This window comes from Mus musculus, chromosome 2 (genome assembly GCF_000001635.26).
Source record: "Mus musculus strain C57BL/6J chromosome 2, GRCm38.p6 C57BL/6J".
NCBI classification, from domain to species: Eukaryota; Metazoa; Chordata; class Mammalia; order Rodentia; family Muridae; genus Mus; species Mus musculus.
In genome coordinates this window covers 117271809-117284075 of record NC_000068.7, presented here as the reverse complement: position 1 = coordinate 117284075, position 12267 = coordinate 117271809, and the positions used below count along the sequence as shown (strand labels likewise).

The 12267-nt window shown below is 41.2% G+C and overlaps 1 protein-coding gene across 1 annotated transcript in view; it reads left to right on the top strand.

Moving 5' to 3' along the window:
- The window catches only part of Rasgrp1 (RAS guanyl releasing protein 1), a 62895-nt gene extending 58802 nt beyond the window's left edge, over nucleotides 1-4093 (top strand). The window contains exon 17 of the mRNA NM_011246.3: nucleotides 1400-4093. Within this exon, the coding sequence (NP_035376.1) occupies nucleotides 1400-1534 (135 nt within the window). The 3' untranslated portion in view covers nucleotides 1535-4093. The remainder of the gene's footprint in view (nucleotides 1-1399) is intronic.
- The last annotated feature ends 8174 nt before the right edge of the window (nucleotides 4094-12267 follow it).

The following is a 12267-nucleotide window of genomic DNA, read 5'->3' as shown; positions in this document are numbered from 1 at the left end:
ACAGGGTTTCTCTGTGTAACCCTGGCTGTCTGGAAACTAGCTCTGTAGACCAAGCTGGCCTTGAAGTCACCTGCCTCTGCCTCCTGAGTGCTGAGATCTAATCCCAGACATTTCTTAAGCCACTTGTTAAACACTGCAACCTGTTTGGGTCTCTGTAAAATGCAGGGCTGTAAAAAAGTCCAGGCTGAGGTTCCAACTCTTACATGTCCATGAAAGGTAGCAACGTAGTTATGAAAAAGACACCATGAAGAGCAGGTGACAGGTCACCAGACCATGAGCCATGACGGTTTATTAGCTGCTTCTCCTTCCTTTCACCAGCATCACAGAAACCTGAGGGCCAGAAATCTCCACGAGCATTTTAGAGGAGCAACTGTGTGCCCTGCTTTTCCATTAGGGAACTGCTTCTACTGGTCTTTAGTTTGACAGTCCTGGTCACAAGGAACAAAGTCCAGTTAAGTTCGTATTTCAAATAGCCTGCTATACGGACGGCTGGTGTGTTGTTTTCCTTTATGTAGTAATTCAGAATCAGCATGGAACCAAGTAACAAAGGAAATTAAGACTGGGTCAGACACACCAGGGCTCTAAAACTCTGTCAGCATTTTCTACTTCTACAAAATGTGTGCCCAACATCTATTTCCAGGTTGTGGGTGAGGAGGAAGCACCCCTATTATCAGACAGCCATTCTGTTGTCACATAGCAGTATCAGGCTCACAGCCAGTGCTCAAGCTCACATAAGCTGGCAAAGGGTACCCTAGTGATTCTGTGTGAGAATTCAGAGGGTGCCAAATTAACGAGACAATGCACCTATAGTCTATGATGCCCATGTAAATCAGTCTAGCATAAAGATACTTTCCTCAAAACCAGAAGCCTGGAAAGCAACCACTGGCTATATAATTAAATTACTGCCATTACAACACTACATCCCAATTTGGGAATGAGGCAAAACTCTTCCATCAAAAAGGAGTATGAGTTATCAGTAACAGGGGGTTATGAACTTAGGTTACATCAACTGTAACATCTCACTTCACAGAGCTTTGAAGCACTGCTTTCATAGTTCAGAACAGACCAGACCAGACTACTTTCTGTCAAGTTACGATGCCTGCGTCACACTACCCAAAAGTTGTGGCTTCCTCCACCCAATGCCCAAGAATGGATTGTTCTGTCCTGCTAGCCACTCACATCTGAGATCTGATAACAAAGAGTAATTGCTATTTGTGCATGCCCATGATAGTTAATGTGTTCTTTTATACTCACAGCTAAATAACTGCTTTGAAAATAGTTTATAATTCTTAACCACAGGGAACAGGAGATGCCAATCAAATATAATGCTCTTGATACTGTCACTAATTTCCTATTCACTGCTGCTCTATTACCACACCTTATTCTCATTTCCTTTTAGGAAATAAATACCCTGAAAGCAGATAACGATGCTCTGAAGATCCAACTGAAGTACGCACAGAAGAAAATAGAATCCCTGCAGCTTGGGAAAAGCAATCATGTCTTAGCCCAGATGGACCACGGTGATAGTGCTTAATCCAGAATTTCAAGGACCAGAATCTGCAGGAGGGTATACTGGGATCTCACTTCAAAACTCATTGCAGACGTTCAGCACCTTTAGATTGACTGACTTTAAAAGGGTAGAGCTGGCCACTACTGTTGACATCCTTGGTTTTTACCTAAACGGTTTTTAATGTGAGTCGTTGGTTTTCAGTCAGTTGAATCAAAGGGAAGAAAAGCTCAAGCATGCAAAGTCTGAGCATTCCTATTCTAACCTTCTTTCTTTACTGAAACCAATACCAAACATGCGCTAAAATAAGTCTAGAGTTTCCTGAGGGTGTCCCAGGCAGCCCGCTTTACTGATTCATACTTAGATAAAGAGTCCCTGGTGAATCCATTTGCTGCCTTCCGCAAACTGACTTACTTTGTTCTACCCAAACCCCGCTCATAACGGAAACAATAGCCTAAGCGTGGTGACTTTGACATGCCTGCATTGTTTGTGAAACTGATCCCTACAGTGTTCGCTACCTCAGACCTCATCAAGAGCCTCTTTCCCCACTGTCCTTCACTTGCCCGCCTCCTTCCTCCCTTGCTTATAGGCACATCAGCACATCTACCTAGAAGTGAACTCCTAGCGATGTAGCCTGGTTTTAAATCCAGAGCTTCTTAATTGAACTTGACATTGTCTAATTGCAGGCCAACTTATAGCTCTAGGTCTTAGTCATTATGAAATACAAAATAAAACTCACTCACTACCCACAAACAGCAATTACCATGGCATACACACAGCTAAATAGCTAAGTCAAACCACAATAACACGTTTATCCAGATAGTCTTTCTATAGTGGGTAGAATTAAGAATCTGTGACTTTTTAAAAGAAATGGTCTGTGAACAGTGTTTAATTCTTCATGTTCTAGTCTCTCTCTCTCTCTCTCTCTCAAGTAATCTATCATAAGGTTCTCTTTTGAACTGAATTTGTGCTTAAGTTGTCTTCACTTTTATTATCTACAAATAAGCTAATGGGTGTGACGGCTTTCATAGCTGGCAGTATTTACATGTGTGTAGAATGTATATATATAGTATCAGACATGCATGGAGCTTGGACCTTCTCCCTTAGAAAATGCAGACGTGAATCAAACACCTTTTAGTCACTTACACAAATTTGCAAGTATAGTTCTGCTCATTATAAGGCAAACTGCTAACAATGTAAATTGTTCTGCTTAACAAAACCGTGAGTAACAGTGTCCCAGTATTCTTTCGTGAAGGTTAAAATCAGTGGGTTTGTCTTGTTGCCTGTGAAGCAATTCACAAACTCTCTTGTCAGCTTCCTTTTAGCTTTCAAAAAACATCTCATCTGATTGTGTCCTTTTGAGGAGACTGTTTCCATGCTAGGAAGGTCTGGCACCACACTAACTTGTAATTTAATATGCAAGACAAGCAATTTAAGAGTCTCATCGAACTAAATAAGTTCCAAACCTAGCTGGGCAATGGGGACACATGCCTTTAATCCCAGCACTCGGTGGGTAGAGGCAGGCTGATCTCTGTGAGTTTGAGGCCAGCCTGGTCTACAGAATGAGTTCCAGGACAGCAAGGGATATGCTGAGAAACTCTGTCTGGAAAAATCAAAGGAAAAAGTGTTTAAAAGTTTCAACCCTACGACCAAGAGCATAAAGTCTACAGAGGAATATGAACTGTACATGGTGCTGCCCCCTAAAGGACTCAAATCATTTAAGATATTCCTTTGATGAAAGACCACTGCCTGTTTGCACACCTCTTTGGAGCATTTCAGTGACAAAGAGCTGGCTTGTGGTGAGTGTCTCTCTAAACTTTAATGAACTACTTTACACACAGTTATCCTTCTTCTACATCCCATCTCAGAAACGTGAAAAGCATAGCACCTGGTACTACGCCTCTGGCAGGTGTCTATATTATGTGGAAACTTTTATGGAGTGATAGGACTAATGGAAGACCTCAAAATTTGTATTTTCACTCTGTTATGCACTAGTACAAGTGTAGAGCTTGATTCTTTAGACAATGCCTTTTTCTTATTTCTCATCCCCAATAAAGATCTCCCAGTGAGATTTTGTGTAAATAATCTGTAATATAGGAATTCAGAGGGCCTCAGTCATTTATCACAGCTAGATGACCTTACAGACAGCAGAAAGGACAGGAAAGATAGTGGGAGACAGTAGTTTTCCTCACAAATTCTTACATTCCAGCCAAGACAAAGGATGTGTGAAGTCTGAGTTGGTACTGTTCCTGCAGAATGGTAGGAGCAGGTGGGATCTCCTGATACAATCTGGAACAAAGTTTGGCCTGTCACATGAGGTTTTGTTTACCAGGCTGTCTTGAAATGTCTGGGCAGATGGGTGTCTGCCAAAGCAAGGACTGATCCTGTCTGTGAACAGCAATGTCTCTGCTCTTCTTCTCTGTGGAGTGACTCACCCATTTACTGACCACTTGTGAAATTGTCTAAAGATGTATACTGTAAAAGCTTCGAAAGAACTGTACAAACTGTAAGATATTTTATACCTATTTTATGTTTTCTGTGTCTCATATTTATATCATAAAAACATTGGATCCCTATAACTTCAAAGTCGTGTGCTTCTTCACTTTATACATATGTAGGCATTTTGTTAAACTTTTTACTGGAATTCAAACCAAAAATGCTCCTCCAGTCTATTAAAAAGGGTTTTCTGGGGGGGGACCCCTAGCTTATTTGGGTTAAAATGTTCTTCCTTTTTTACAGGATGAGGAAGTAACAATGCAGATATGTCCACCTTATAATGACCTCTCTGAACATCAAGTCTGTCAAAGGCTCAACACCAATTAAAGGGGCCAAAGCTATCATCTCCTGTGGCTCTTATCTTAATGCCACAGTTCTAGCTAAGAAAACCAGTAAGGAAAGAAGACAAAGTAGACAGAAAGACGGTTCAGTCTCGTGTCCCGATCCACTCAGCAATTCATCTGTGGTCACTCTTTGGAGTGATCAGAGGCACCATTTGTTCTCCCTATCCAGATTTTGATGATGGGACCCATGCAGAGGAGGATGCCAGCCACTCACACATTGCACATTGTGGTACATTTGGGTTGGGGGATGGGGTGTATCTCCATAATTAATGTTATTTTAGGTGAAATAACGAAGTCATTCTGACAAGCTGACCCTGAACAGAAGGTGAAAGTGCTTCTTGCCCACCCTCATTCCCAGCTCACAGATCTCACCACAAGCTCTTCGTTACAGAGTGGATAAACCAGATATCACTCACTATGTGTTTTGGCTACAAAGCCTCACGGTTTGCCACAAGTCCTGGTAAATGAGAAACACCTAGTTCCCTCTGATGTCAGTTCATGGGGTTGGATGGTACTGAGCTCGCTCAGCCCAGGGGAAAAACTCAGTTGCTACTTTAATTTGGAAATTTCTAGTCCGATTTTGTCCACAGATGCTCATAGGTGGATAAAGACATAGAAAAGGGGGAAGACAGTAAGTATAAGAAAATAGGAGGAAAAAAACCCCATGAAATTAAAAATAGAATCAACATGCAAAAAGGTATCAGGCTTCAGGGAACTGTGAAATGCCATCCATCACAAATGTCCATGTGCCCTACCTAATCCATTTATAATGTTCTTGTGTGATGAACCATAAAAGCCCTAAGTCGCCCTACTGCCAGACCAGGCATCACATAGCAAGCAGTGTGCAAACACATTTTGAGCAAATCTTCTTGCTGCAATGAAGTTCACAGGCTGGGTATACAGAACTGGCTCCACTCCACTGTAATTCCAGAAGTGCTCAACTGGGGAAAGACTTTCCAGTAGTTGTTGGGGAAAACCCCAACAGCACTCATAAAAGGGACAAAACAAACAAACAAACACAAAGCTCAACAGAAATAAACTAATGTCACTGCCATATTTACATAAATCTTTAGGGCTGAACAGTTAAAAGAGCAGAGCAGATATTGTACTACAGGCCAATAATCCCAGCATTCAGGAGGCTGAGGCAGGACGATGCCAAGTTTGAGAGCCAAGTTTTAAGAACACCCTAGACTGCACGGCAAGAGCCTGTCATAAATAAAAGTAAAAAGTAGCTGTAAATTGTCCTTTACTGTTAGCAAGCAATGCTTATAAAATGGAAGAAATGCAAAATTTTTCAACAAACTTTTTTTGCCTACTATATAAATGTAACTTTTATTTCCACAGATAAAGGGATGAGATGAGAGTTGTACCCGAGCTGTACAAACGCTCAGCTTAGGCAGAGCCCAGAGCATTTTTTCCTCTGTTCTAACTATCCCTAGGCCTAAGCCTGGAAGCTTCTAGCCTCCTTACAATCTAATCCTCCAAGATGACTGATTCAAACTGGCTTTTCTTGGCTTCCAACTGAATTGCTGTGCTTGGCCTCAAACTAACTCTGACAATCTCTTTCTCTCATTCTCTGGCTCATTCGGCAACCTTTCTCTATAAAACTGTCCTGGTAAAACTACTTTTTGGAGTTTAATGAAAATGAAGCCACAACATACCCAAACTTATGGGACACAATGAAAGCATTTCTAAGAAGAAAACTCATAGCTCTGAGTGCCTCCAAAATTAAACTAGAGAGAGCATACATTAGCAGCTTGACAACACACCTAAAAGCTCTAGAACAAAAGGAAGCAAATTCACCCAAGAGGAGTAGACTGCAGGAAATAATCAAACTCAGGGGTGAAATCAACGAAGTGGAAACAAGAACTATTCAAAGAATCAACCAAAGGAGGAGTTGGTTCTTTGAGAAAATCAACAAGATTCCTTAGCCAGACATACTAGAGGGCACAGGAAAAGCATTCTAATTAACAAAATTAGAAATGAAAAGGGAGACATAACAACAGATCCTGAAGAAATCCAAAACACCATCAGATCCTTCTACAAAAGGCTATACTCAAAAAAAGTGGAGAACCTGGATGAAATGAACAAGTTTCTAGACAGATACCAGGTACCAAAGTTAAATCAAGATCAGGTTAATGATCTAAACAGTCCTATATCCCCTAAAGAAATAGAAGCAGTCATTAATGGTCTCCCAACCAAAAAAAGCCCAGGACCAGATGGGTTTAGTGCAGAGTTCTATCAGACCTTCAAAGAAGATCTAATCCCGGTTCTTCACAAACTATTCCACAAAATATAAACAGAAGGTACTCTACCCAACTCACTCTATGAAGCCACAATTACTCTGATACCTAAACCACAAAAAGACCCAACAAAGATAGAGAACTTCAGACCAATTTCCCTTATGAATATCGATGCAAAAATCTTCAATAAAGTTCTCGCTAACCGAATCCAAGAATCCATCAAAATAATCATCCATCCTGACGAAGTAGGTTTCATCCCAGGGATGCAGGGATGGTTTAATATACGGAAATCCATCAATGTAATCCAGTATATAAACAAACTCAAAGACAAAAACCACATGATCATCTCATTAGATGCTGAGAAAGCATTTGACAAAATCCAACACCCATTCATGATAAAAGTCTTGGAAAGATGAGGAATTCAAGGCCTATACCTAAACATGATAAAAGCAATCTACAGCAAACCAGTAGCCAACATCAAAGTAAATGGTGAGAAGCTGGAAGCAATCCCACTAAAATCAGGGACTAGACAAGGCTGCCCACTTTCTCCCTACCTATTCAACATAGTACTTGAAGTCCTAGCCAGAGCAATTCGACAACAAAAGGAGATCAAGGGGATACAAATTGGAAAAGAGGAAGTCAAAATATCACTTTTTGCAGATGATATGTTAGTATATATATATATATATATGTGTGTGTGTGTGTGTGTGTGTGTGTGTGTGTGTGTGACCCTAAAAATTCCACCAGAGAACTCCTAAACCTGATAAACAGCTTCGGTGAAGTAGCTGGATATAAAATTAACTCAAACAAGTCAATGGCCTTTCTCTACACAAAGAATAAACAGGCTGAGAAAGAAATTAGGGAAACAACACCCTTTTCAATAGTCACAAATAATATAAAATACCTTGGCGTGACTCTAAGGAAGTGAAAGATCTGTATGATAAGAACTTCAAGTCTCTGAAGAAAGAAATTATAGAAGATCTCAGAAGATGGAAAGAACTCCCATGCTCATGGATTGGCAGGATCAATATAGTAAAAATGGCTATCTTGCCAAAAGCAATCTACAGATTCAACGAAATCCCCATCAAAATTCCAATTCAATTCTTCAACGAATTAGAAAGGGCAATCTGCAAATTCATCTGGAATAACAAAAAACCTAGGATAGCAAAAACTCTTCTCAAGGATAAAAGAACCTCTGGTGGAATCACCATGCCTGACCTAAAGCTTTACTACAGAGCAATTGTGATAAAAACTGCATGGTACTGGAATAGGGACAGACAAGTAGACCAATGGAATAGAATTGAAGACCCAGAAATGAACCCACACACCTATGGTCACTTGATCTTTGACAAGGGAGCAAAAACAATCCAGTGGAAAAAAGACAGCATCTTCAACAAATGGTGCTGGCACAACTGGCAATTATCATGTAAAAGAATGCAAATTGATCCATTCCTAACTCCTTGTACTAAGGTCAAATCTAAGTGGATTAAGGAACTCCACATAAAACCAGAGACACTGAAACTTATTGAGGAGAAAGTAGGGAAAAGCCTTGAAGATATGGGCACAGGGGAAAAATTCCTGAATAGAACAGCAATGGCTTGTGCTGTAAGATCGAGAGTTGACAAATGGGACCTCATGAAACTGCAAAGCTTCTGCAAGGCAAAAGACACCATCAATAAGACAAAAAGGCCACCAAAAGATTGGGAAAGGATCTTTACCTATTCTAAATCAGATAGGGGACTAATATCCAATATATATAAAGAACTCAAGAAGGTGGACTCCAGAAAATCAAATAACCCCATTAAAAAATGGGGCTCAGATCTAAACAAAGAATTCTCACCTGAGGAATACCGAATGGCTGAGAAGCACCTGAAAAAATGTTCAGCATCCTTAATCATCAGAGAAATGCAAATCAAAACAACCCTGAGATTCCACCTCACACCAGTCAGAATAGCTAAGATCAAAAATTCAGGTGACAGCAGATGCTGGCGAGGATGTGGAGAAAGGGGAACACTCCTCCATTGTTGGTGGGATTGCAAGCTTGTACAACTACTCTGGAAATCAGTCTGGCGGTTCCTCAGAAAACTGCACATAGTACTACCAGAGGATCCTGCAATACCTCTCCTGGGCATATATCCAGAAGATGCCCCAACCGGTAAGAAGAACACATGCTCCACTATGTTCATAGCAGCCTTATTTATAATAGCCAGAAGCTGGAAAGAACCGAGATGCCCCTCAACAGAGGAATGGATACAGAAAATGTGGTACATTTACACAATGGAGTACTACTCAGCTATTAAAAAGAATGAATTTATGAAATTCCTAGGCAAATAAATGGACCTGGAGGGTATCATCCTGAGTGAGGTAACCCAATCACAAAGCAACTCACACAATATGTATTCACTGAGAAGTGGATATTAGCCCAGAAACTTAGGATACCCAAGATATAAGATACAATTTGCTAAACGCATGAAACTCAAGAAGAATGAAGACCAAAGTGTGGACACTTTGCCCCTTCTTAGAATTGGGAACAAAACACCCATGGAAGGAGTTACAGAGACAAAGTTTGGAGCTGTGTCAAAAGGATGGACCATCTAGAAACTGCCATATCCAGGGTTCCATCCCATAATCAGCTTCCAAACGCTGACACCAGTGCACACACTAGCAAGATTCTGCTGAAAGGACCCAGATATAGCTGTGTCTTGTGAGACTATGCAGGGGCCTAGCAAACACAGAAGTGGATGCTCACAGTCAGCTATTGGATGGATCACAGGGCCCCCAATGGAGGAGCTAGAGAAAGTACCCAAAGGAGCTAAAGGGATCTGCAACCCTATAGGTGGAACAACAATATGAACTAACCAGTACCCCAGAGCTCTTGACTCTAGCTGCATATGTATCAAAAGATGGCCTAGTCGGCCATCACTAGAAAGAGAGGCCCATTGGACACACAAACTGTATATGCCCCAGTACAAGGGAACGCCAGAGCCAAAAAGTGGGAGTGGGAGGGAGGGTATGGGGGACTTTTGCGATAGCATTGGAAATGTAAATGAGGAAAATACCTAATAAAAAGTATATTAAAAAAATCAAACTGCTTGAGCTCACGCTCTCTGTCTCTCTCTGGCTCTCTCTCTGTCTCTATGTCTCTCTCTGTCTCTGTCTCTCTGTCTCTCTGTCTCTCTCTCTCAAGTCATCTCTCCTGTGCAAATTGGGCATATCCTATCCTGACTAATTCTTTCAAATTTCTGATTCATCCCTTTGCCCCTCAATTAGACATTATTTTCAAACATGGTTGCTTCCTTCTACAAACTAACCTTACTTTCATAGTTTGGGATTAAAGGTTTCTACTAAGGGTGTGTCTGCAACTCAACCAGAGGGATTAAATGTGTGTGGCTTGTCTGCATTTCAGCCAGATCACATAGACCTAGAAATTCTCTGGATGTGATCCCTTGCCAGAGCAGCCATGTTGTTGGATTAAAGTTTCCTCTACTGCCTACCCCACAATATTTTACTCATATATAAGTATATTTTATAACATTTTACTTTTTAGACTACACAGCTACTGATACATATGCTTCCTTAATTATGGAAAGCTTTTTGTTTCAATTATGACAAATGAAAAAAATTAAATATAAACACAAAATTTCTAAATTTACAAGTGAGAACAACACACAGATTTTCTATCCCACATTCTTCAAAGGCTTAGCTTTGATTGCAGCACACATAGTACTTATTTTTACACTTTTAAGGTTATTTTAAGTTTTACTACAGTTTACTATACAATACAGTACACACCTGTCAATTATCACAAGCCAGTTTTCCATGGATAACACATTGGTTGTTGCTCAGACATGCTGACCTGGAGTCCACACTGAGAGAGTTTACAGGATGAACAGCTCTGGTGGAACATCTTCACTGTTCACCACACTGGATTTTGAACCCCTAAGAGACATATGTCTGTGTGTGTATATAAGTGTTTCCAGTCAGGTTTAACTGAGGAGAACAAGCCCCACAAGTGGACAGCACCATCCTCTGAGCTGGAGATTCAATACTAATAAAAGGGGAGGGAAGAGAAAGTCCTCTCTCTCAGCAAGGATGCAGCTCAGTATCCTGACTAGACTCAGGATAGCTAATACTATCTGCCATGTTTACCCTGCCATGACAGGACTACAAACCTGAACCATGAGCCAAACTAAACCATTACTTCTGGAAGTTTCCTCTTGCCAGGCATTTAGTAACTAATATACCAGCTGTGGTATCTATCCTTGGTTGTCAGTATCTTGAATCAACTAGAGCCCAAGCTGCTGGGCATACCTGAGAGGGATTTTTCTAGATTAGATATTTGATGTGGGAAGATCACCCTAAATCTGGATCGTTTAAGGTGGGAAGATTCACCTGAAATCTGGGCCACAGTTTCTGGCAGCAGCCTACACAAAGGACCTGAAGAGGAAAGCTCTTGCTCTCTGCCTGCTTGCCCTCACTCTCATTGGCAAGTCCGTTCCTTCACTGCTATTACAGCCCCTTTCTTTGGAAGTCCTGAACAAAATACCAGTTAGTAGTCTAAACTCAGTGTTCAGCAAGTAGTGCCTAGACTTACTTGTATACTTATGAATCATTTCATGAGGGGTGTCTCCTTTCTTATTTCTCAACTAAAGACAAGTCTTTGAGAGTTAGGGTCATTTCCACTCAAGCACCTGCGGCCTAGGGCTGCTGTAATCTGAATTTACAACTCCTAATGGCCACGCCTTTGACCACTCCATCCAATGGCCAAATCACTTATAGCATTCCTAAGTTGTTTTTTTCCAAAGGATGCTTTAACCCAACCTCTGACATGTGGAAGCTTGAAATGGTAGCTTTGGTTCTGTGACACAGCCTGCGTTTCAGAGCTTGGTATCTAAAACCTGGGTACTCTGTAGGAGCAGGCTATTTTTCATAGCTTCAGGTAAAATTGGTATGTCCCTTTTGTTCCTTTATTCTTATCTCATTTTTTTCTTCTATTGATAATTTCATACATACATACATATTGTAAGAACAATATTGGCTCAGAATTTACTTGCCCCAGGGCAGGGAAGAACAACATACACTGCCAGGAGATAGAGGATGAGAGCCAGAAAAGGGAACAGGGTTGGGGGGGGGGTTAATGTCCTGGAGAACAAAGGACTTCCTCTGGATAGAGAGAAGACAGATGCCCCATAGGAAAATGGCAGTTTATAAAGATACAAGGGGAACCCCCCGTGTTAGGATGAGGTGTTTAATTTTAATTGGGCATGTTAACCCAAAGGGGACTTTTGATTGTTGACTTTAATACTTTGATAGTTGGACCTTTGTAGTCAGCCTCAGGAGGAAGAAGCGGAAGTGGACAAATAAGTGAAACAGACCTTGGTAGCTAGCTTCAGGAATGTAGTCTTCTGCTTTTAGAAGGTGGAGAGAATGGGAGAGAAGAGCAAGGCCTGCCAGAGCCATGCTTGGCAAGCTCAAGCTGGCTGGAGTCTCCCATCTACACACACACACACACACACACACACACACACACACACACACACACACACACACACTTTTCATTCTCAACTTCATGTGCTTCTGGTTTTAGCTGAGTGCACTTAGTGCTGTGTCTGCCTGCATGGGACGTCTACCAGAGAGACCATGGGTAACCTCTCATGTCCCACATCCCACATCCCGA